A 23,548-nucleotide genomic window follows, 5' to 3' on the forward strand; every position below is an offset into this window, starting at 1 on the left:
TTGCATACACTTTTTTAGTTTCTGTTTAAGATTTTTGTGAAAACCAAAGTAACCAATTAGTTAATATGAACTCTATCTATCTGTGTGTGCTCTTGTATCGTGTTTTGTCGTAAAGTTATTGATATGTATCAGTGTATGTCTTGTGTTAATGGGTTTTTGTTTGTTATATGGTACCTATTTTTAATGTATGTGTCATAATTCGTTTATAAGTGATGTAAGGAACAATAAACTGAATTTAAATTTTATCTGACAGTTTTAATGAAACAGAATAATATGCTACGCATTGTAATATTTTTTATTTCCTGATATAAAAAATACTTAAAGACCTGCAAGCCTGTGCAAAGTCCACCAACATTCGATGTATGAGCCTATGTCTCCCCTAAAGCGCCTGTGCTGCTTGATCTGTGCCTTCTACACTACACAAAAATATTTTCCTCGTATTTCAGCATCTTAAAATATATTTTGTAGACTTGAAATAATTTAATATGGATAATCTGTGAGTGTTCTATCACATTACATAAGAAAACCCTTAAATATTTGCACTGGATTTGCACTCATTAAATAATTATCTACAAATATTTTAATTATTCCAGTGTGGAAAAATGTAAATTCTATAAAACTAGTTACATTGCAAGGTCATTTTCCTCATTCCGTAGAACGTATAAGAAATTTTGGCATAATTACTCTTTGTTCTTTTTAAGTTATGGTACTTTTCCGTCACCTTCGTCAAAACAAATAATAATACAGTGCTGCTCCCTATAACACCTTTTTGGAAACGTTTTTTTTTTTACTAGTGCGCGATCTATGCGGTTGAAACTATGACAGTCAGAAGCGTTATCTGTAGGCTTTAAAGTTAACCTGAGAAACAGCTAAAGAGTTGACAGCGCTACCAACCGAGTATTCTATACACTACTTCGAGAGCAATGTTGCTGTACTCATTCCATGGAGGGTGTAAGAAAAAATGGCAGAATTCCGTTTCGTTATGGCAGTTTTCCGTTATGGTAATTTTTCGCCTTTTTCAAAGAGGCCAGGCGGAATACTTCCATTATGTTAGTTTTCCAGTATTGCAGTCTTCCGCCCCCCCCCCCCCAAAAAAAAGGCTACCCTCATTCATTACAGAAATGAAACCCTGCATTGTATGCCCCTGCAGCCCAGCCAACTTTATTTCTGTTGGACGAGGTTTCCTGAAATCACACCGAATCTCTTCCTCGATTTTACCAGCGCATTTCCTTCAACGATCCTATTGTTGGTTATATTTGAAGGAGACGAAAATGAGCTCGGAGGAGGCCTTCAGATAAATACTCCCATGGTGTGACTTCCGCAAATTTACAGCATGGTTTTTGATTTAATGGTCCCTAGACAAAAAACAAAACAATATTAAACTCAAAAATTAGTAACTGCTTATGTGTTTGTGTGTGTTCCTGACATATTTTTCACAAAATGATGCTTCCAGACCGTTAGGTACCTACTTAAAATATTAAACTGGAAAATCTCGGTCCGAGATCTTCAATGGGTAAAATCTGAAGGGGAAAAAAATCGGTTTAGCTCCCTTCATATAAAAACAGTTTAAATTATTATACCTCCTAAGTTAAATATAAAAATGTTCTAAATGCTTTTATACATATATTTAACACCCCTGGATACTTTGAAACTAAATCATTTTGTCATACCTAAGTCTGAATCATAAATATTATTTTCGGCAGAAACTATGTCAATCGAAGAATTTAAAGAACTCAGCAGGTCATAAAGGATAACACTTGAAATAAATATTGATTTTAAGTCTTGTGGAGTGACATGTTGGACGAATGAACACGCATTGTGCTAGATAAGAATGAAAGGACTGTTCAGCGAGTGCGAAAGGAAATATCAACATTTCTGATGGCACGTCAATATTCTAAACGGAAATATGGCAACACAGACGTTACTCCTACAGTTGGTAACCCGGCGACTTGCTGATATGGACACTGGTGAGTATCTATACGCGGTGAAACCATTTTGCTGAGATAATGGCTATGTTATTACGAGCAAAATTATTGCTGAAACCAATGCATGCCACAGTAAATACCAAATTTTGTTTATAGAGGTCATAACATCAAAGTACATGTGATAATTTATACAACGTCAGATGGTTCTCAAACCCAAATAAAAATGCAAAAAATTTGAGTTAGAAACATTTACGTTTTACCGGTCGTTTGAAAATGTAATCCAAATTACTATTGTGACATTAACTGTTGGCTTTGCATATTTTACTATAAGGCTATTGCACAATGTATGAATTAAGTTTCCATATAGCTGCAGCGCTTATAATATAGTCTGTTATGTTCACAGACGCAATGACAACTGCGCTCGAGTCCACGGTTGTTTTCGAGCCTCTCCGGACGGCATCAAACCTAAGTGGTCTTGGAATATTCCCCACCATGGAAGACCCAAGAGAGCGTGCACACAAAACAGCTATGTTGAAGTGGTTCATCAACACACACGTGTACAGACTCGTTGTGGTAGTTGCTATAGCAGTTTTATTCATGCTCGATTTTCACTCGTACGTGCTGAGTCATGTTGAGCAGTCAACGACCACGTTCACGGTGTCCTACCTGGTTACATTATTCTCGATACTCGTCACCAGCGAAGTGGGCATCATCGCGTTGTGGGCGAAGAATTCGCGCAGGCGAAACGCCTTTGAGCTGCTTTCGACGGTCGACAAGAAAATCCTCGGTATCGCGCCCGGTAGCCACTTGAGAGATCTGAAAAGCCCGAAAGCGATCTTCGTAATCACGTCTGTGGTGATGTTCACCGCAGCCGTTGCCAAGAACTTGACTTTCTGCGGCACCCTGGAGCAGCATCTGTACGCCGTCGGTTCGTACGCGAAGAACGTCGCGATACTGGTGCTCACGGGAAACTACTTGAACATGGTTATGCTCATCCAACATCGGCTGAGAATTCTTGATGACGAGCTTCGCAAACATACTTACTTGCGAAGATCGTTCGTGCTGACAACGACCAATGAGGGACTGTTGTCCACTTCGTCCACGCGTGCCATTGGCTGCGCTTCCCTGTGGTGTCCGCGAAACCGTAGGAGTTCACTAATCGATTTGTTCGGTCCGAGAGTTGATCTAGAACTCGATGGCTTCGTCACCCTGGTTGCCGCTGTAAGATCAGCGTACAACAGTCTGTGCAATATCACTTCTTTGGTCAACGACGTCTACGGAACGCCCATTTTTTTCTACCTGCTGACGTTTTGTGCAGTCACTACCAGCAACTTGCTGCACATCCTGTTGTTTTGGTTCAGGCCGGCCTACATCGGCAACTCCAGCATTTCATACGCCACACTTTTCACTTTCTTGCTGTGGACCGTTTTCCATATTCTCCAGACGCTGACGGTCATTTTCGCTTGCAGCGCTACGAATCGGTGGCGACAGACCTTGAGTGACACTGTCATAGAGTTGCTTGTGGAGCCAGGAATGAGCGACGACGCATCGAAGGAGCTCACGCTATTCTCAGACGTGATCCGTATGCGAAGACTGGAGTTTAGTGCTGGCGGCTTCTTCACTATAGACATGCCTGAGCTGTTTTCCATGTTCTCCGCGACCGTCACATACTTGATAGTCCTTATCCAATTTTCATCACCATGAGACTTTAAAAGGCACACTCAAAACTTTAACGTATTTCCACAGAAAGCAGTTACTAGGTAAAAAAAAAAAAAAAAACCTTACTCTAAAACTTTATTAAAAATGCAGTGAGGGCTTTAATTTATATCAGGTATCTTTAAAACTGTAGATATTAGATTCATTCCTATTATTAAGGTGTTATTTTAACGGAGAAAAAAGAGAATTTACGAAGTTTAACCATATATGTATATACTATAAGGCAAAACAATTATTAATATTCGACATATTTAGTATTTATAAATATCAAATGTAAGGTAGTTCACTGTTTAGCAACATTAGTCTTGATTTTTTTTACAGTTTATTAGGGTTTTAAAGCTTTTCAGGTATTTCACTTGATCCTTTTTGTTTTCAGTAGACTTATCATCATCACTTAAAGGTTATTGCTCTCATAATCTTATATTAAGTGTTACACTTAACGTTTATTATAATAAATCGGTAGTTAAAGCACAAATATGTGTAATGCTAGCCTCATCATTGGAGATATGAACAATATTAAAAATATTTCATATGATAATTAATATTTAAATAATTGTGTTGCAATATGATAAATGGCCCTGTGTTTTGTATTTAGCCTACTTCATTGATACGTTATGTCTAACCATATTCACATCAATTTGTTCTTTGAATTATTCTTGTTAGGGGGAACAATTATTAAAAATTTCGTGGACGAATGCCATTATTAATAATTCTGGTTGTCATAGAAAAATTGCAAGCAGAACCGAATGTGTTGTATGTTGAATGTGCTGTAATTATTCTTCTTCAAACTTAATTCTTCCACAGAATTATCTACTCATGCTGTCTAGGTATGTAACATTTGACGTCAGCTGATATTGGCTCGTTATCCGTGTTTTTATATATTCACATTGGTTGTCCATTCTTGGGGTTTTTCTATGACAGCCATAGAAGAAAAATGGTGAATGCCCATAAAATTATTATGAATCATATTGCTATTAATTCGTTTTCAGTTATGTAAAATATCCATATATTAAAGCAATGCCCAGTGTTTTTTTTTAGCAACTATTTAGTCGTGAATACTGCAAGTATTGTAAAATATCCTGACATTAACCAATTCTCAGTGTTTTCAGCGACTATTTAGTCGTGAATACTGCAAGTATTGTATAAAATATTATGATATTAAGCAATGCTCAGTGTTTTCAGCAACTATTTTAAGTCGTGAATATTGCAAGTAGTGTAAAATATTATGATATTAACCAAGTCTCAGTGTTTTCAGCAACTATTTAGTCGTGGGTACTGCAAGTATTGTAAAATATTCTGATATTAAGCAGTTGCCAGTGTATTTAGTAGTAGTCTGGGCCCTATTTCATAAACGTTACAATTTTACAGGTGACAGGTGACAATGAATTGTCAGACATATTTACAATTCGACATATGTTCGTTTCATAAAATTTGACAAGTCTACACATATGTCACGACAAATATTTATAAATGTATGACAATTTGACATATAACTGTTTCATAAAAGTTTAAAGCTGACAGGTAAAAATGTGACAAATGTGTCACATCTGACAGGTAATACTGTTTTATGAAACGCAGATATGTAAATTGTATGTAACAATTTTACAAATTTGTAGAATTGTCAGAGTGGAAGTGACAGGTAAACCATTAAGTGTCACCTAATGATTGGTAATAACAGCAGTGCAATAGTGTGTTAAAATATTGGGTTAATTTGATGTGATTGGACATAATGGACAGTAGTAGCAGCAGTAGCAGTAGCGGGAGTGATGAAGAAAGAGAAAGACGAGTTCGAAGAGTTTTTAGGCCACAGATTAACCTAACCTTCAATTTCAGTGACTTTGTCTTCAAAGAGAAATTCCGCGTTGGCAAGGTAACAGCTGAATACATTATAAATAGGTTAGGGCAACATTTGCGGACAGAAACAAAAATAAATCATGCTCTTACTGTTTAAGAACAACTTTTGTGCGCATTGCATTGGCTGGGCACAGGAGCACAATATCATGTAAATGCAGATGCACATGGCTTATCAAAAGCCACTATCCACCGATGTGTAAATAAGTTATGTCACTTACTGGTTCACACCTTTCTTGGAGAAGAGGTTCACTGGCCAACTGAATCTGGCCAAGCAATTCCACAGCTTTTCATGAGTGTAGCAAACATTCCAAGGGTTGCTGGAGTTGTTGTTGGGTCATTGATCAAGATAGATGCCCCACATGATAATGAAGTCTCATTTGTAGACAGGAATGGCAACCATTCAATCAATATAATGGTAGTGTGTGGACCTAACCTAGAATTTTTGTATTCCAGTGCTCGGTGGCCCGGTTCAGTACATGATGCACGAGTACTACGATGTTCATCGTTGTCACAACAGTGGGAAAATGGATGGAGACCATTTCCACATGCAATATTACTGGGAGACAGTGGATATGGATTAAAAAAGTGGCTTATTACACCAAATATCCCAGTACAAATACCTCGGACAAATGCTCTTACAAGTTTTCTTCGAGCCTTTAAATCTACGAGACGACTGGTGGAAAATTCGCTTGGTATTTTAAAAGAGAAGTTCCCATGCCTTAATCATCTGAGCATACAGCCAGTGTCAGCATGTAACATTATGTTGTCTTGTATAATTGTGCATAACATTGAGAAACGCCTAGGATCAGAGGTGTATGAACCATATGAAAACAATGAAAATGTAGAAGGCGACACTGGGGAAGCTCATGAGGATGTTGACGCAGCTGATCCAGAGGCTATTGCAGTATTGCAAGAACTGATACATGTGTTTGAACATTAAGTGGTTTCTTTGTTTTTAGCCATATACATATCAATGAGTTTGCTTTGTATCATGCACTGACATTTCCATTATAATTAAATCAACAAATATTTATCCACTATTACAAAAACTGAAACGAATAATTAGGTACAAAATATACATAACTAATGAAAATTAACATAAGCTTGTCTTGAAATGTAAGTTTAATTATTTTGGCCACATCACTCAAAAAAAATTTGACCTACAATTAATTGTCACATACGGTCGTGTTTATGAGACAGTTGTTTTTAATTGTAGCTATTTAAGATTCTTTGCCTGTCAACCTCTTTTTATATGAAACGTACACTTGTAATTACAAATTGACATATTTGTAAATTTTGACATAATTGTCGCATATGTCACGCCTGTCGAGTTTTATGAAATAGGGCCCTGGTCGTTTCCTTGCGTTTGACATTTGCTGCAGAACTCGTATTGCTTCAACAGAGTACAGACTATGTAGAAAAATAATTTGGCTGTAATATCGGATATAGTAACTTCATTAAAATCATCAAGTAATTTTACCAGTTTAATTTCACATTCATTAATGAATGGGTACAGAATTTACTACGACAATATTCTCAAGTCAAACCAAACAACTGTTGTAAATATTAAAAACTTGGTTATTTGCCTTCGTCTCTCGGATGTGAATGTAATGTTCCCTCATTTACTTAGAAAGTTTGAATACTACATGTAATGCGTTATTTTTCTTACAACTAGATATAAAAATTTGTAGTACCACTTGTATTATTCTTTTTTATGATACATATATAGAAAGTTTTTCTAAAAAAAAAATAAGTTAATTTCAAAATAATTTTTGTGCAGATTAAAAAAAAAACACAATTCAAAGATTTTTGTGATGATGATGATGATGATGATGATGACGATGGATTGTTGAGTTAGTAATATTTTCCTTTTCAGTTGTTCCCACACAGTTCTCCTGTTTTGGTATTTTCAAAATTGAAGCATCATTTAAGACCGTCGCAAAGGAGAGTTGGGAATGTTTCGATTGTTTTCCGTCAGGCGCGCATATAGCGCGCATCTCGCGTTTAAGTTCTGCGACTCATTACAGAGAGCGACGAAACTGTGCTAACTTTATTAATTACAAGTAGCATAACTGATACTGGAAGAGGAACAGATTGAACATTATATCCACCTTTTGCATAATCAACAGGTCATAGAGGAATGTCTGTAGATCTCGCTATTTTTTTTTTTCATTACATATATAGCAGGCATTTCATCAATCCTTGGAACAGTAAATTTCATTTCTAGAACAATTGATATAAAGTCACCATTCAGATTCAGGTCTGACAGGCCACGGTGTGTTTTCAGAATAATTTCTGGGCGCGAAACACCCGGCCAGGGGCGTAGCCAGGGAGGGGGTTTTAGGGGTTCCAGCCCCCCCCCCCCCCTTAGCACCAAACCTTTAATTAATTTCTTATTCATCACTCAAACAAATTTCATATTAAAATTAATAAAATTTTTACCATTACAATATTTAAATTTAAGTACCGAAAACTGGTTGAATAGCAATATTTTACACCTTACAATCCAAATTTTCCCGGGGGACTTTAATACGTGGGGGCCATGCTTCTTAACACCCCCCATACACAAATCCTGGCTACGCCACTGCACCCGGCACATATTCTTGAAAGCACTCGAGGGACATGCATTACACAGCTTTATCTTCATATCTCAGCCGTGTGATGTCCTGCGCACGACGAGAAGACTGCGCGGCGCTTAGAGGCGATACTCAGCTATAAACACCAGCGAGCGTCGCACTTACCATCCCGGCTCACTGACACGAACACAACACCGGCTAGGCGGCCGAATTGTGTCGGTGACTCAAGGGTGTTGGATTCTTTCCACTTGACTGTTGATTTTGAAAAGAAATGACGATATCCGTCCTGTTTCCCCGTCGGTTGTAATATACTAGCCGAACTAAATAAATAAATATTTTTGAAACGCAAAGCAATTTATTAATGCGTAGGTTCATATTTTTTTTTACTATAGATCACCTTATCAAAATAATTATTAATGTTCGTGGACTGTAACTAGAAGTTTTTTTAAAAAATGTTTGTTTTAGTTTTTGTAGTTTCAAGTAATACACGTTTCAGTCCTGAGAGGATAAAGCAGACTTAACCATCGAGTTGATAGTACAGCAGGAAGACGCTTCAGAAGCGAGAATGTAAACACGGATTGTTACGACAAGAAGAGAAGATAGCGCATAAAAGAGGGAGAGAAAGAGAGAGAAGAAAAAGAAGAAAAATAAACATTTCTAGCAGAACTTCAACTTCGGTATCAGGTAAACCGTTGTTATTATTATTTTTTAATATCTACAAAAATTCGCTTGTAAGAATTGTAAAAAACAATTTGCCCTCATTAGGCCTCGCCATTTTGCAATTTCAAATATTTCTATCCTCCTTGCAGTGAAGCTTGTGTTAAATTATGTGATGTGATAATGCAGGTAGGAGGTAGGCCACTATCACACCAGACGTCGATGAATGGATAGAAACATTTTATGTGCAGTATTAAATAAGTTTATTGAATTTCCCGTTAAACTTCATAAGAATTTCCCAAAAAGTCATCCTCACCATCACTGCCAAAAACTGACCTCGTCTGGTATCCTGCCATTTTCTTTTCTGACGCTCATTAGCTCCAGGTTAACTTACAAGTGATTGCTTAAAAACATATGTAATGTACTTAATTTAAAAACTGCTAACCGAGTGTCATTCTAAATCAATAAAATTCGTGTGTTAGTGAGCAATAGCTAGTAAATTTACTTCCAGAACTTGTGGCGGTAATATTTTATATGCAGGGACGTCGGAACGTTTTCATGAGTGGAGGGGCAAAAGATGTATCACACTTACCTCAGTCCTAGAGCGGGGGGTCCGGGGTTGCTGCGACATTAGTTTACAGGCACCGCGGGCTTTTGCGAGGCTGCGTGGTTAGCTAATTCTCGCAGGTAGCTGGCCAGGGCCTGCTGAGAGGTTGCAACACGCCGTTCCAGAAAAACCCGCTGCGCTACGCTAGTCTTTTGTTTGTCGTTCTGTGTATGTTCTGCAACGCGAAGCCTTTGTGGACGCGTTTCGAGGACTCTGTCCTGATTAGTGATGCCATCTTGCGTCCGAGTTTGGAAACGTAGACGGAAAAATAACAATCGAGCAGCGCAAGAGGGAGAGGAGGAAACTCGCTCGCGCCTGCGCGGAAGGAATAGCTGTCTTCACTTGTTTTTCATTTTTTTTCCTTGTGGGAAGGGAGGGGACCGCGAGTTGCCCTGTGGATAAGTTTCCCCGGTGTTGGTGTTTCTTTTTTTTTTTTTTCCGGCTTGGCCCAGTTTTGTGTTTAAAACCTCCTTCCAGGGAGGGGCCGAGGCTTTTTGCCTGGGGACCTCTCTGGAAGCCGAGTCCACGCCGGTTTGAAACAACTTTGCTTCGCCTCAAGTCAGAAGGGTAAGTGGTTGGCCATGGCTCGTTCGTCACAATCATTTCTTGGACGATCTTCGTCTTAATCTTTTAAGTAATAATGTAGTATTCCACCTCTATTATTTATTATTTGGTTTTGGGAAAAATCGACGTCTGGTTATAAACATGCAGGTAGTGGTAACTGGGAAGTATACTATCCTTCCGCGTAGCTGTGACGACGAGAGAACCGCCATGTTGTAGAGATAATTGTTTGCCAGCTGACGTCACTTTAATGTGTATTTTAATGTATTTATTTATTCGTTAATCCCATCCCATTGTAAAATGCTTTATTATTAATTTTGTGGCCGGCAGGGCCACATTTTTACTTGTAATTTATTTTTGTTGCTGGTCTCTAGTTTTATATGGTTTTTATTTCACGTATTTTTACGCCTTTTTTAATTAATGTTAATTTATCTGTAAATTCTTTTAATTATATTTGTTTCTGTTAATTAGTTATACGCCGTTTGGTAGCTATCGATTATGAGTTTAAGAACATCGATTGTGTTTCACGTAAATACCACTTGGCGAGCGCCCGGCGGTTGGCTGATGACGTCAGACATTCGGCTTGCCGGGGAGAAAAAATCAGCTGGGGCCGGGGGAGAGTGTGCCGAGCGACCGTCGAGGACAGAGCCATGTGACGGCGCGGACTGGTGTGCCGGACGGCAACGGGCCACGAAGAGTATTGGGCTGGAGGCTCCACGCTGGGTGACAGGGCAATGGATTGCCCTGTGATACTGAACTTATCAAGGTAAAGAGAGGCCGCAATTTTGATTTTTACCCTCGTGGTACTGCAGTGGTTTTTGGCAAACCTAGTGAACTGTGTATTTTCCCATACTAAATTTTATTTGGACGGAACTTTTATTAGCCAGTTTGGTGAAGAGGCCCATTTGTTTTCACACGTTGTTCCAGTGTGGGATTTTCTTAAAAAAGGTCGCCCGTTTGCCTGTAGTTGCCATAAAAGTATAAGTTTGGAAGAAACGAACATTTTGCAATTTGTTTTTGAGACTTTGTCTTCGGAATTTGCATACTTAAAGTTGGCTTTAGCTAATATATCAGCTTGTGCAGTATTATTAAAAGTATGCGATCGGTATTGGACTACATGCGCAGCCTGATGTTGGTTGGTGCGGCCATTCTACGTTTTTATAAAATCATTGGCAAGTTAATAAAGAAGTAAGACTTTGTTTGAAGCTGATGATAAATACTTCTGTGGTAACATGGTTATGTTACGTGAAGAGTTTTTGCTACATTTCCCTTAAAAATAAGATATTTTTTTTTCGATCATCGTTCACGCCTTTGTGAATTCGTACCTATGGCCCGGCGTGGCATTAGACTCTGGAGTTGGTGAGGAAGGTCAGGAAGCCAGCGCACGCCTAGGATATTAACTTTGTTTTTTTGGCAAGTCTTTAGCAACGAACATCTGAAGAAAGACTAAACCGTTGATTGAGAGTTTAAGAACTTTATTTAAATAAATTTTTTGTACTTCAGTTTTATTATTGTAATATTTTTTTATATATTTATATATTATATTGATTGTCTTGTTTGATTTTTGGTATTAGGGCAGTCAGTATATTTTGATATTTTATAGTGGCCACGCCTCACGCCCTTATATATTTTTATACTTGTTGTTATCAGTATTTATATTTTTACGATTTTTTAAAGGTTATTGTTAGTATCGCAAATGGGGATAAGATGCTGCCATTATTAACGTCAGCTTTTGTAACTAAGCTTGTATGGTTATGTATAGTAAAAATTATTTTTGCAAATTTCTATTTTTTAATAACATACGTCCAAAGTCTTGCCTCTTGTTTGTTTAATGGTTACTCTACTATTATATCCTTTGAATTTTTTTGGCCTGACCCCTGGGCAGTGGTGTGGGGAATTTATATTGTTTAGCTTTTTATGCCTGGTTTTAATATTTATTTTTTTCCTTCGCGCCCAGAGTGAGTCGGGGACGCAACCCCTCTTCCAATTAAGGAGGAAGAAGGGTTCCAACCTGCGCCACTCTGCTAGGCAGAGACTTTGGACTTTTGCGATTTTGCTGACTTTTTTGATTTTTTTAATAATGGCAGTTTCTTGGATTTATAAACTTCCCAAAGAACAGGTTTACGCTAATTTGCAAGCTGCGGGAGCAGGATCAGCACCAGGAATTTTAGTGGTCTTTTAGATTTCCAGTGATGGTTTTGATTTTTTTCCTGTGAGGTTATAGTTTTTATAGTTCTTTGCTTTAGTTTGCAACCTTTAGTTATTGATTATTTTGAGAGAGAAGGTTTTGTCTAATACGTTTCGGTCTTGACTTTGGAGCTTGTTTGTTTTGTTTTGGCATACTTAGATCCCGTTTGTTCGGTTTGTGAGTTTAGTTTGTCTTTTCCGTTACTTGTTGGAAAATCCTTCTCTTGTTTTTTTTTTTTTTTTTTGAGCGTTGAAATTTTGACTGAGGCTTTGGAGGCAAGTTTTCCTTGTTGCAGGTTTGTTTGTTTGAGTTTGGGCTGGTTTGTTGGATTAGAAGTTTTTGAGAATACTTTGTCTCCAAGTCCAAGGTTTTTTTTTTGACGTTTTAGTTTTTTAAGATTGCTGTTTAAATTTTTTTTTGTTCAAGGCGGAGGTTGTGGCCGGCAGGGCCACATTTTTACTTGTAATTTATTTTTGTTGCTGGTCTCTAGTTTTATATGGTTTTTATTTCACGTATTTTTACGCCTTTTTTAATTAATGTTAATTTATCTGTAAATTCTTTTAATTATATTTGTTTCTGTTAATTAGTTATACGCCGTTTGGTAGCTATCGATTATGAGTTTAAGAACATCGATTGTGTTTCACGTAAATACCACTTGGCGAGCGCCCGGCGGTTGGCTGATGACGTCAGACATTCGGCTTGCCGGGGAGAAAAAATCAGCTGGGGCCGGGGGAGAGTGTGCCGAGCGACCGTCGAGGACAGAGCCATGTGACGGCGCGGACTGGTGTGCCGGACGGCAACGGGCCACGAAGAGTATTGGGCTGGAGGCTCCACGCTGGGTGACAGGGCAATGGATTGCCCTGTGATACTGAACTTATCAAGGTAAAGAGAGGCCGCAATTTTGATTTTTACCCTCGTGGTACTGCAGTGGTTTTTGGCAAACCTAGTGAACTGTGTATTTTCCCATACTAAATTTTATTTGGACGGAACTTTTATTAGCCAGTTTGGTGAAGAGGCCCATTTGTTTTCACACGTTGTTCCAGTGTGGGATTTTCTTAAAAAAGGTCGCCCGTTTGCCTGTAGTTGCCATAAAAGTATAAGTTTGGAAGAAACGAACATTTTGCAATTTGTTTTTGAGACTTTGTCTTCGGAATTTGCATACTTAAAGTTGGCTTTAGCTAATATATCAGCTTGTGCAGTATTATTAAAAGTATGCGATCGGTATTGGACTACATGCGCAGCCTGATGTTGGTTGGTGCGGCCATTCTACGTTTTTATAAAATCATTGGCAAGTTAATAAAGAAGTAAGACTTTGTTTGAAGCTGATGATAAATACTTCTGTGGTAACATGGTTATGTTACGTGAAGAGTTTTTGCTACATTTCCCTTAAAAATAAGATATTTTTTTTTCGATCATCGTTCACGCCTTTGTGAATTCGTACCTATGGCCCGGCGTGGCATTAGACTCTGGAGTTGGTGAGGAAGGTCAGGAAGCCAGCGCACGCCTAGGATATTAACTTTGTTTTTTTGGCAAGTCTTTAGCAACGAACATCTGAAGAAAGACTAAACCGTTGATTGAGAGTTTAAGAACTTTATTTAAATAAATTTTTTGTACTTCAGTTTTATTATTGTAATATTTTTTTATATATTTATATATTATATTGATTGTCTTGTTTGATTTTTGGTATTAGGGCAGTCAGTATATTTTGATATTTTATAGTGGCCACGCCTCACGCCCTTATATATTTTTATACTTGTTGTTATCAGTATTTATATTTTTACGATTTTTTAAAGGTTATTGTTAGTATCGCAAATGGGGATAAGATGCTGCCATTATTAACGTCAGCTTTTGTAACTAAGCTTGTATGGTTATGTATAGTAAAAATTATTTTTGCAAATTTCTATTTTTTAATAACATACGTCCAAAGTCTTGCCTCTTGTTTGTTTAATGGTTACTCTACTATTATATCCTTTGAATTTTTTTGGCCTGACCCCTGGGCAGTGGTGTGGGGAATTTATATTGTTTAGCTTTTTATGCCTGGTTTTAATATTTATTTTTTCCCTTCGCGCCCAGAGTGAGTCGGGGACGCAACCCCTCTTCCAATTAAGGAGGAAGAAGGGTTACAATTTGTTAATCAAATATTTGGTTGATTATTATTATTTTTTTTATTATCCTAGTGAATAAAATCTGTGCTTGAATGAACTAATCATGTTTCTTTTCAGTACATAAATTATACCCTACACTTCCTGTATAGGGAGAAGACTTGATCTCGAGTACCATGTTTACCAACAGCTACCACCCCCCAAATGTTATAGGTTATTTATTGTTATGTGTATAGGTGTACGCGGGACGTCTGACGGAGCCCCGTCACAATATGCACATTCATTTGGAACAAAGTAGGCCTAATCCTATTCCGGTATTGAAAAGTGCTTCAAACGACCCCAGACGTGGATCGATTTCGTCCAATAGCAATTAAATGTGAAAATAAAAGGTTATCATTTTCCCCCTCACTATCTTACAAACCTGTCCTATCTTCTTGTCATGCAAGTAACATGTGTGGATAAAACCATTGAAATGAAAACTGCACACCAATAAAACCCACGTCAGTGAAATGAAAATCGATAGGCCTATATAGTTTCCCGAAGCAGGGACTACATAAATGGATTATAAATTAAACAATATGACAAAAAATAATAGTTGTTCTGTAATGGAAACCTAGTTTCTCTATCCCTGTAATTTTTTTTATGTAGAGAGTTTTTTTCCGTTTGCTTTGTCCTAAATTGTCAGAGATCGTGCTTTGAACTACAAGAGTATCGTTGGAAACAAGAAAATGGACACGGTTGCGCGGAATGCAAAGAAAGTTAGACGTCAAAGTAGTGTTTTTTATTTAATTTTATGTAAGTCTCTTGCCAGATAAAGTTTACGACAGTTTTTTTTTCATGCTGCCGTAATAATTACGATTTAAAATTCACAATATCACACAAAAAAAATTCAAACTAACAGCTGATTATACGACTACAGGAGAGATATGTTTTACAACACTTTAAAAACAAACGTAACCTAATTCTAGTTCATTTAATTACTAGGGTCCGGAAAAATTCGCGGGTTCAATGACCTGCTGGATGAACTCCATAGTTCTACGTACACTCGGTCAAATGCCACCCACTCATTGGCTGCTGTCTTGTGAGACGTCCCAACGTAGCAGCCTGCAATTCGATAAAGCTTTGTTTGGGTGTTTCTCATTGGCCCAGAGTCATCCAGGTGAATTGTGAGCCAAATAGCAGAGGCAGCACTGAGGTATAACTATTTGTGTTTTAGCCTATCGCGAAATGAATTTCGCGAATTTTTCCGGTCTCTATTAATTACCAACATATCCCATATTGCGCCAGACGCTTCGCCAGGTTTCAGTTTGCCAACCTACGGCTAAATATGAGTCGTAAACTCCTTTATTATTTCAACCGGTGGTTAGCTTATCTTCCAGTTGGCTAGCCTTCAAATTTAATTGGAGGTCGTAAGGTTGAACTAGGCAGTGGGAAGTTACGCTACAGGCTGTGTCGCCAGACGGCGAGCAGAACTTCAGCTGATAACGTGTCATTTACAAACCACTCGAGAGTTACTAAACGTGTCTGATTACTAGAGACCGGAAAAATTCGCAGATTCATTTCGCGGTAGTCTGAAGTTCATATACACGTATACATTTAAGCTACTCTTGCTATTATTGGCTCACTGTTCGTCTGGGCGACCATGGGCCAATGAGAAACCCCTCAACCAAAGAAGTGACGAAATTCGGGAAAACACCAGTTGAGACGACTCACAAGTCAGCAGCCAACGAACTGGAGTTATTTGCCCGAGTGTACGAGAGGACTGTGTAGACTATCCTGGAGGTCATCGAAACCGCGAATTTTTCAGGTCCCTACTGATTAAGAATAGCATTTAAGAGCCATTGCGTGTTTCTATATGCAATTTTAGATCCACAGTTTCGTCCATAGCGTGTATTTTTTTTTGACAGTGGATAAGGCTAAAACGGGTGTTTTCGCGGACATTTTTTTTAGGTAATTACAGTAAATTTCAACACACAGTACTGTAAGTGGCATGGGGACGCGCAGGGAGGCCTTTTGACGTAAAAACGTCTAATAAATCGATGAACGCCGGCTGCACGCACGAAAAAGTGTCCCGTTACGAACATTGTTCCGTTACGCTGTGTCCCGTTACGCTCATTGTTCCGTTACGCTGTGTTCCGTTACGATGTCGGCGAGTGCAGTAATAATAGGTTATGTTACAACTGACTAAAAAATTATGGTGATTCATATAATTGATGATAGATATTAGATTACACTTTATTTATATGAAAACTTTTTCATAATTATATTTAAACCTTATAGCTAAACGCCAGTTTCTTAAATTAATTACAAGTCATCTACAGGTGAACTGTTTCGTTGACTGTTTAAAAAGAGAAGTGAAAAGTTAATGTGGTTTTCATTGCTTATTACAACAACAATTTCGGCAATAAAGGTTAATTATTCTTGCATTTTAAAAATCTGATTACTAGTATAATTTCAAGTAGCCTATTTATTTTTTTATAATTAAAATAAAAATGATTCAATTTTATTGATAAAATTATGCAATCATTTCATCAATGTTTTGTTATGACGTTGTCACGTTAAACTATCGTCCGTAAACCGACTTTTTTCTTTAATATTCCAGCTTAGAACGATAGGGTCACCGCTTCAAGTCTCGCGCCAGGCGCGTAGAGGCGAAGAGGCGAGTGATGCGCCAGCCAATGTCGCCCTTAGTGCCCGACCAAGCGGCCACATTGACGACCTCGTTTATCGACGAGACGCGCAGCCCGCTTGCGCGGACTCCGGACCCCGACCAGTCGATTGTTAAGGAGGTGGGCTTAATATCGACGCGCCCAAGATCGATACAGTAATGAAATAGCTCGCCTCGCGGACACTCGGTCCCCCCCCCCCCCCCACCCTTTTCCAGACGAGCCGAGGAACTTCGGACAATGGCCGCAAGAACCCGCAGAACTTTGCAAATCGATGAATCGATATCACACGAGGGAGCGACGCACAACGGGAGGACTTCCATCGATAAAGCCCGTCACGTATTGGCACGTACACGGAGACGGATCACCCGGTACACTCCACAATCGCGTCTGCTGCTTCCACAGTGCACGGAAAATGTAACAAATGGCAGCCAATATGGCGGCAGCACCCTGAAGCAGATGAAAACAATATTTCAGATCCAAGATGGTGGCCTCCAGCAGATTTATTAACACTGAAGATGTGATTTACTATCGCGAAACCATATTTACCATTTTTCACACCCTTGTGGTTTCAGGGAGGGGATAGCTTCTATAACTAATAGTGACTATTGTTTAAATTTAAACGATGCTGGACAACAAACTTAACGACTTTTTATTTGAGTTCCTAACGATGTAGCTAAATAGGCTATCTGTTTTCTATAGTTTTACAAATGAAATGTTCAGACTTTTTACCCTGAATGATTTTATGATAAGTATAAATTATTTTAGTCCATTCCGAGGGAGTTAATGACTTCAGTCGTATTTTTTCGGGCCACTCTGATTTCACTCTGGACTGGAAACTTTCTGCAATTACTAATTCACCAAAGAAACATCATCTTCGATTCGATTTCTGCTAAAAGGATTAAATCAATGGGGTTAGAGATAGAGGATGAAGGAGAGGAGAGAGAGAGAGGGAATGGAGAGAGAGAGAGAGAAGAGGAGAGAGAAAGATGAAGTGGCCAACGTTTGGACATATTCGACAACGGAATTCATTACCGAATAACACGCTCGACCGCCTTGTAGTCATTAAAAGTTTCAATCCAATAGAGTGGTGTCTCTAGAGTGTCATTGGAATGACAGCTTTCGCAGTGCTGATGGAGTGGAGGTCCTTTAGTTATAAGTAATCCTCGTTGGGAAATTCCTGCCATTCGGAATCCAGGGCTGTTTCGCGTTAAACCTTACTGATTTTTTGTGAGAACTTGCGGCGGAATGTCTCCATCTTGGTTTTAGAAGAACAAATTATTATTTTTTAGCGAAACGAACAAAAAAATAGTAAGTGCTAAATGTAATTAGTGTATTTATAGTGATTGAAAAAATTACACGGAATGGTGCACACAGGAATTGTTTTCGGTGGAGGGGAGAATTTTGACAAAGATAAAAGAAAAAATATATAAAATTTTAATACGTGTGTACAAAAAAAACTTACATTACTTTTGTCACTAATGCATTGAAAAATTGACCTACAGGAGTAGCGTAGCTTCTCACATATTTTCCAAATTTTTCCATAACTTTCTTGGGAGGAGGGGGAGATATCCTCTATATTCCGCCCCTGGTATCACCACTGGGAATAGTCATATTTAGCATATTTATGTAAATAAATTTTTCTTTCGTAGATAATGTGCTATTACAATTTACTTTTGGTGTCAAGCTCTAGACGTAAAATTAAACAAGTTCTTTGTGTTACGCATGTTACAATAATGTGGCAGCCAATCAGCAAATTACCTTGCTCTAATCATGTACAATAATGTGAATTCTTCCTCGTTACTAAGCAATCATTTTTACTAAACTTTTATACTAAGGGAAGGAGATGCGAACTGAACGACGCCCTATCGGACTCAACAGTATTCATGCCATACAATTGTTTAAAGATTCACATTGAAATTTTGACATCGTTGAAGCAGAGATGGCTCATTAAGAGAGTTTCATTGACCTCAATATATATCTACATATTGGCAGAATTATTACGGTATTAGTCATTCAAAAATTTCAATGCAAAACACAAATTACTTCAGAGATAAAACTATTTGTTACATACAGTAGTTATTAACTTCAAGCGTTCCAATAAATCTAACAAAACCCACAGAAATTGTCCTATTTTATATACATACAAAAGAATCCTTTGAAAACCAGTTGCCAAGAAACAATTTTATACTACCAAAAGATAGATACTATTAACTTTGTACAACACATGGCTATGGTTATTTTTACATGTATGAAATACCTTTTTTGAGTTAATACTGAATATTACTTACAAAAACTGGCGCATAAATTTATATTTTAATTGTTTTTGTTTCCATTCAAGCATAATGTTTTCAAACCATGGAAAATATAATCGAATATTCAACAATTTGACTTTATTTTGTTCTAGCATGCTCATTAATGTGCGCCGTTAATACTGGAAATCTATTCAGGGAACGGTTTACAAATAATTTTAACTGCCGGCTACGATACTGACACAACGCAAAGCATAAATGCCCAGTATTACTGCGAACACTATTTCGTAGCGATACTGTTGTTTTCATGTAAATGTACAAATTTACATGAATATTTCTGTTACATTTACAAAAAAAAATATTTACAGTGTATGCCAGTAGTATATAATAGGGCATCCGAGATCAGGATGCAGGTAGTAGATTGAAGATTGTCGTCCGCCATCTTGGATTGTGTCGTCACGGCGGCAATCTTGAATGACCGTAACGTGACACAGCGTAACGGGACACAACGTAAAGGGACATAGCGTAACGGGAAAAGTAGATCACGGTGGCCATATTGGATCCGTCATCTTTAAATCGAGCGCCCCACTCATTATGATGACATTTTCGTCTCTGTCGCCATATTGTTTTTTTCTGTTCCACTGGAGGCCGCCATATTGGATGAGCGTAACGGGACACATCGTAACGGGACACAGCGTAACAGGACTAGTAGATCACGGCGGCCATCTTGGATCCGCCATTTTGGATGACGTCATTGTGTTTTCTCGAACATTCCGGCATTGTGTGTTCCGCCATCGCGAATGATGACGTCACCATTGCAATTTTTGTTACGGTCGCCATCTTTAACTTTTTATTTATTATCCGATTTGAATAAAAAAAATTAAAAATTATAAAAAAAATTCAATTAATAAAAATTCAATAAAAAATTTATAAACAATTGTACTTTTACAACACGGAGCATTTTGACCTTTTTCCCGAATCTCTAGCATTACAATTACGAATTTCCAATATGGTGGTCTTGATGTCTGATAGGATGATGGTAGTAGAGGATTTAAAGTCTCTTTAAGAATGTTGAACGTGGTTTATTGAAATTATTATTTTTTACATAAAATTAAACATTATTGCATAGATCGGGTATCGAACCGAGGACAGGAGAGGATCGAATCAATATGTAAATTAATGAGTGATTTATTTCATGAATTTTGGAACTTTTCCCGAATTCCTAGCTAAATAATTACGGATTTTCAAGATGGCGGCCAAATTTCAAGATGGCGGGTGACACAGCAATAATAAATTATTACTGCACTCTAGCGGATAAGAATTCAACTAACATGGCGTCAGTGCACTCTCGCCGACGATACAATGATGATGGCTTCCAGCATCGAAGACAAGATGGCGGACATGACGTCATGCTCACTGGCGATATATATCCTTTGAAAAAAAGTGGTGGGAGTCAGTCTGCCAGCAGCCACCACGGGGGGAAGGATCGGTTGTCATTTTTTAATTTTTTTGCCTTTGCCGGGTTCGAACCGAGGACTCCGAGCTCCGTGTTGTAAAAGTACAATTTTTTATAAATTTTTTATTGAATTTTTATTAATTAATTTTTTTTTATAATTTTTTTTTTTCATTCAAATCGGATAATAAATAAAAAAGTTAAAGACGGCGACCATAACGAAAATTGCAATGGTGACATCATTCGCGATGGCGGAACACACAACGCCGGAATGTTCGAGAAAACACAATGACGTCATCCAAAATGGCGGATCCAAGATGGCCACCATGATCTACTTGTCCCATTACGCTGTGTCTTGTTACGATGTGTCCCGTTACGATGTGTCCCGTAATGCTTATCCAAGATGGTGGCCTCCAGTGGAACAGAAAAAAATCAATATGGCGACAGAGACGAAAATTTCATCATAATGAGTGGGGCACTTGATTTAAAGATGGCGGATCCAAGATGGCCGCCGTTTTCTACTTGTCCTGTTATGCTAGGTCCCGTTACATGTGTCCCGTTATGCTGTGTCCCATTATGGTCATCCAAGATGGCCGCCATGACGACACAATCCAAGATGGCGGACCGACAATCTTCAATCCACTACCTGCATCCTGATCTCGGATGCCCTATTATATACTACTTATGCCTTAATGAAGTAATATTTTGAAAAGTTATATTATAGACTGTTGAAGTCAAGATGTCGTCGTTTGGTTCGTATCGAGCCTCGTTAACAAAGAGGGATTTTTCTCCTTTTTCCCAGGTAACAATGTCGGCTGCTGGAACAGAGGTGACTTTACCGGAATGTCTGGAACCCCTCCACACCGCAGCAAAGCTGCTGGGCCTGGAAGCTTTCGGAACGGTCGATCCTGCGGAAGGAGACGGTCGCCGCAGACGTCTGGTGAAGTGGTGCAACCCGGACCGTGTTCACAAATTTCTCGTCGTCGTGGTAACCCTGGTTTTCCACGCGTTCGACACGCACATCTTGCTCGCCTGCAGCAACGAAAGGGCTCTGTATGTGTTCGTCGCCGGATACGTGTGCAGCACGAACATCGTGTTCTTCGGCGTCCTCGGGGACATCTTCCTGATGAGCCGGGAAGCTGGCCGCAAACGGGAGACGATGGCGAAACTGGCGGAGGTCGACGATCTCATCTCGGGCGTCGGCGCCCGTACCAGCGCACGACAGCGCAGGCGGCGGCGGAATCGTAACTCGGCGATACTGGCGTTCATGTTGCTTCTGTTCGTCTCGGGCTGCGCGAGCGACCAGTTCCTCTTCACCCCGACGCCGTTCGTCCGCGTCGTCGGCGTCGGCGCCAACCTGAAGGACTTCGCCCACTTGATCGTCGCCGGAATGTACGTGAACATCGTCCTCCTGGTCCGAGACAGGTTCAGGACTCTGAATCACCAGCTTCGGAACAGCCCTCGCAGAATTCCAGATGGGAGAGAAGTCACTCTTTTCCACTGCAGGCGGATCACCCTGAGGAATGGCGCAAAAGGCCATGCAATCGGAGGTTCAGGAACGTCATCTCGAGTATCCAGGAGTCATCGACAGCTTATCCGCAGAGCTACAAGACCAGAATAACATCTCTGATGATTGCTTTCAACACACTCTGCGACATAGTACGCATGATAAACTACACGTACAGGATCCCCATCGCGATCAACTTTTTAATTTTGTTCGCATCCAACACGCAGTCCCTGCTGTCGATATACGTGTGCCTGTTCAGGCAGTCGTACATTGCTCACCAGAGCACAGCCAGCCAAGTTCTCGTCTCCTGTATTACGTGGACTGTCATTTGTACCTGTCAATCACTGTGCATTATAACCTCAAGCATCACGACCCTCAGAGAGGCGAGAGAGACTCGTCGAATAATCAAAGAACTAGACGAGGCGAGTTCAGGAATGCTGAAGGAATTTTTGGACTTAGTTTCCTGCCAAGAGTTAGAGTTCAGTTGTGGGTTCCACAAGATTGACTATTATTTGCTGACTGGTATTGGTGGGTATATTATATCATATGGTATGGTATTTATTGAGTTTTCTTCACCCACAAAATTAAATGCTGACAGTGGAAAATGATGCTCTTATTTTTTTTTGTTACTGCGAACTGTACTTGTCCTATCTTGGCTATCTCAGAAATGCGCTGTCGATAAATGTGTTTATTATGTTCATATGTCTAAAAATAAAAAATGCTTTGAATATATATATATATATTCCTTTTTATCGTTCGTCACTGAATATGGTATCATTATTTAAATCTTTGAATAGGATATTAAATGCTCTTAAAATAAATTATGACATGTTGTGGGAAATTAATTCCATCATAATTCTTCCTCAGTACCTATTAGTAATCGCGTTAATCACCAAAATGGGTACACGATTTTACCGTTGCAATACAGATTCTCAAGATTTTTTATTACTTTTCGCACTTTTCAATGTACAAACAGGGGCTATCTTGGATGACCCTGAGCTTGAAGTTTTACCTTGAAACTTACCACCTTATTGAATGACCTTGACCCCGCTATAATATTGGATTCCCACATCTGCAATTTTGTCTTCTGAATCCTTCCACCATTTTGTTTTCTAGATATTTCCATATCTTAAGTCGATGTTCCATTATATACCAGTGTTATTATGACCCTTATAGACATATTAAATTTAATTTTTCATACAAAATACATTGGAAGCGAGGTGATTCGAACCATGACAGCTTGGACCTCTGACATGGAAATCATACGTCTTTGACTACGCGGTCATCGAGATGTATACCAGACTATAAATTAAATAAGATGTATTAAAAATTATTACATATTCAGACTTGTTTGTAATTTTTTTGTATGAAGGCATAATAGCAGCACCTGTTCCTGTTAGAGGTCGAGCCACCATCTTTGCCCTTCTAAGCGGTGTGAGAGAGGTATTTTAAGTTTAATGAAGTGAAAAGTCATATCCAGAAAT

The 23,548-nt window shown here is 38.8% G+C and overlaps 2 protein-coding genes across 2 annotated transcripts; both read left to right on the top strand.

The window, feature by feature from the left end:
- The first annotated feature begins 2,522 nt into the window (after positions 1-2,522).
- LOC134540303 (uncharacterized) lies at positions 2,523-3,629 on the top strand. The gene has a single exon (XM_063382962.1). It carries the CDS (start codon positions 2,523-2,525, stop codon positions 3,627-3,629), a length of 1,107 nt encoding a protein of 368 aa, XP_063239032.1.
- A 5,721-nt stretch (positions 3,630-9,350) lies between these two features.
- LOC134540044 (uncharacterized) lies at positions 9,351-22,797 on the top strand. The gene is made up of 2 exons (XM_063382488.1): positions 9,351-9,902; positions 21,360-22,797. Exon 2 carries the CDS (start codon positions 21,366-21,368, stop codon positions 22,176-22,178), a length of 813 nt encoding a protein of 270 aa, XP_063238558.1. The 5' UTR covers positions 9,351-9,902; positions 21,360-21,365; the 3' UTR covers positions 22,179-22,797.
- The last annotated feature ends 751 nt before the right edge of the window (positions 22,798-23,548 follow it).

This window comes from Bacillus rossius, chromosome 16, assembly GCF_032445375.1.
Source record: "Bacillus rossius redtenbacheri isolate Brsri chromosome 16, Brsri_v3, whole genome shotgun sequence".
Lineage (NCBI taxonomy): Eukaryota > Metazoa > Arthropoda > Insecta > Phasmatodea > Bacillidae > Bacillus > Bacillus rossius.

What these genes read in the sequence shown, in the direction of transcription:
- LOC134540303 (XM_063382962.1), top strand. Translation starts at nt 2,523, where the DNA reads ATGCTCGATTTTCACTCGTACGTGCTGAGTCATGTTGAGCAGTCAACG.
- LOC134540044 (XM_063382488.1), top strand. Translation starts at nt 21,366, where the DNA reads ATGTCGGCTGCTGGAACAGAGGTGACTTTACCGGAATGTCTGGAACCC.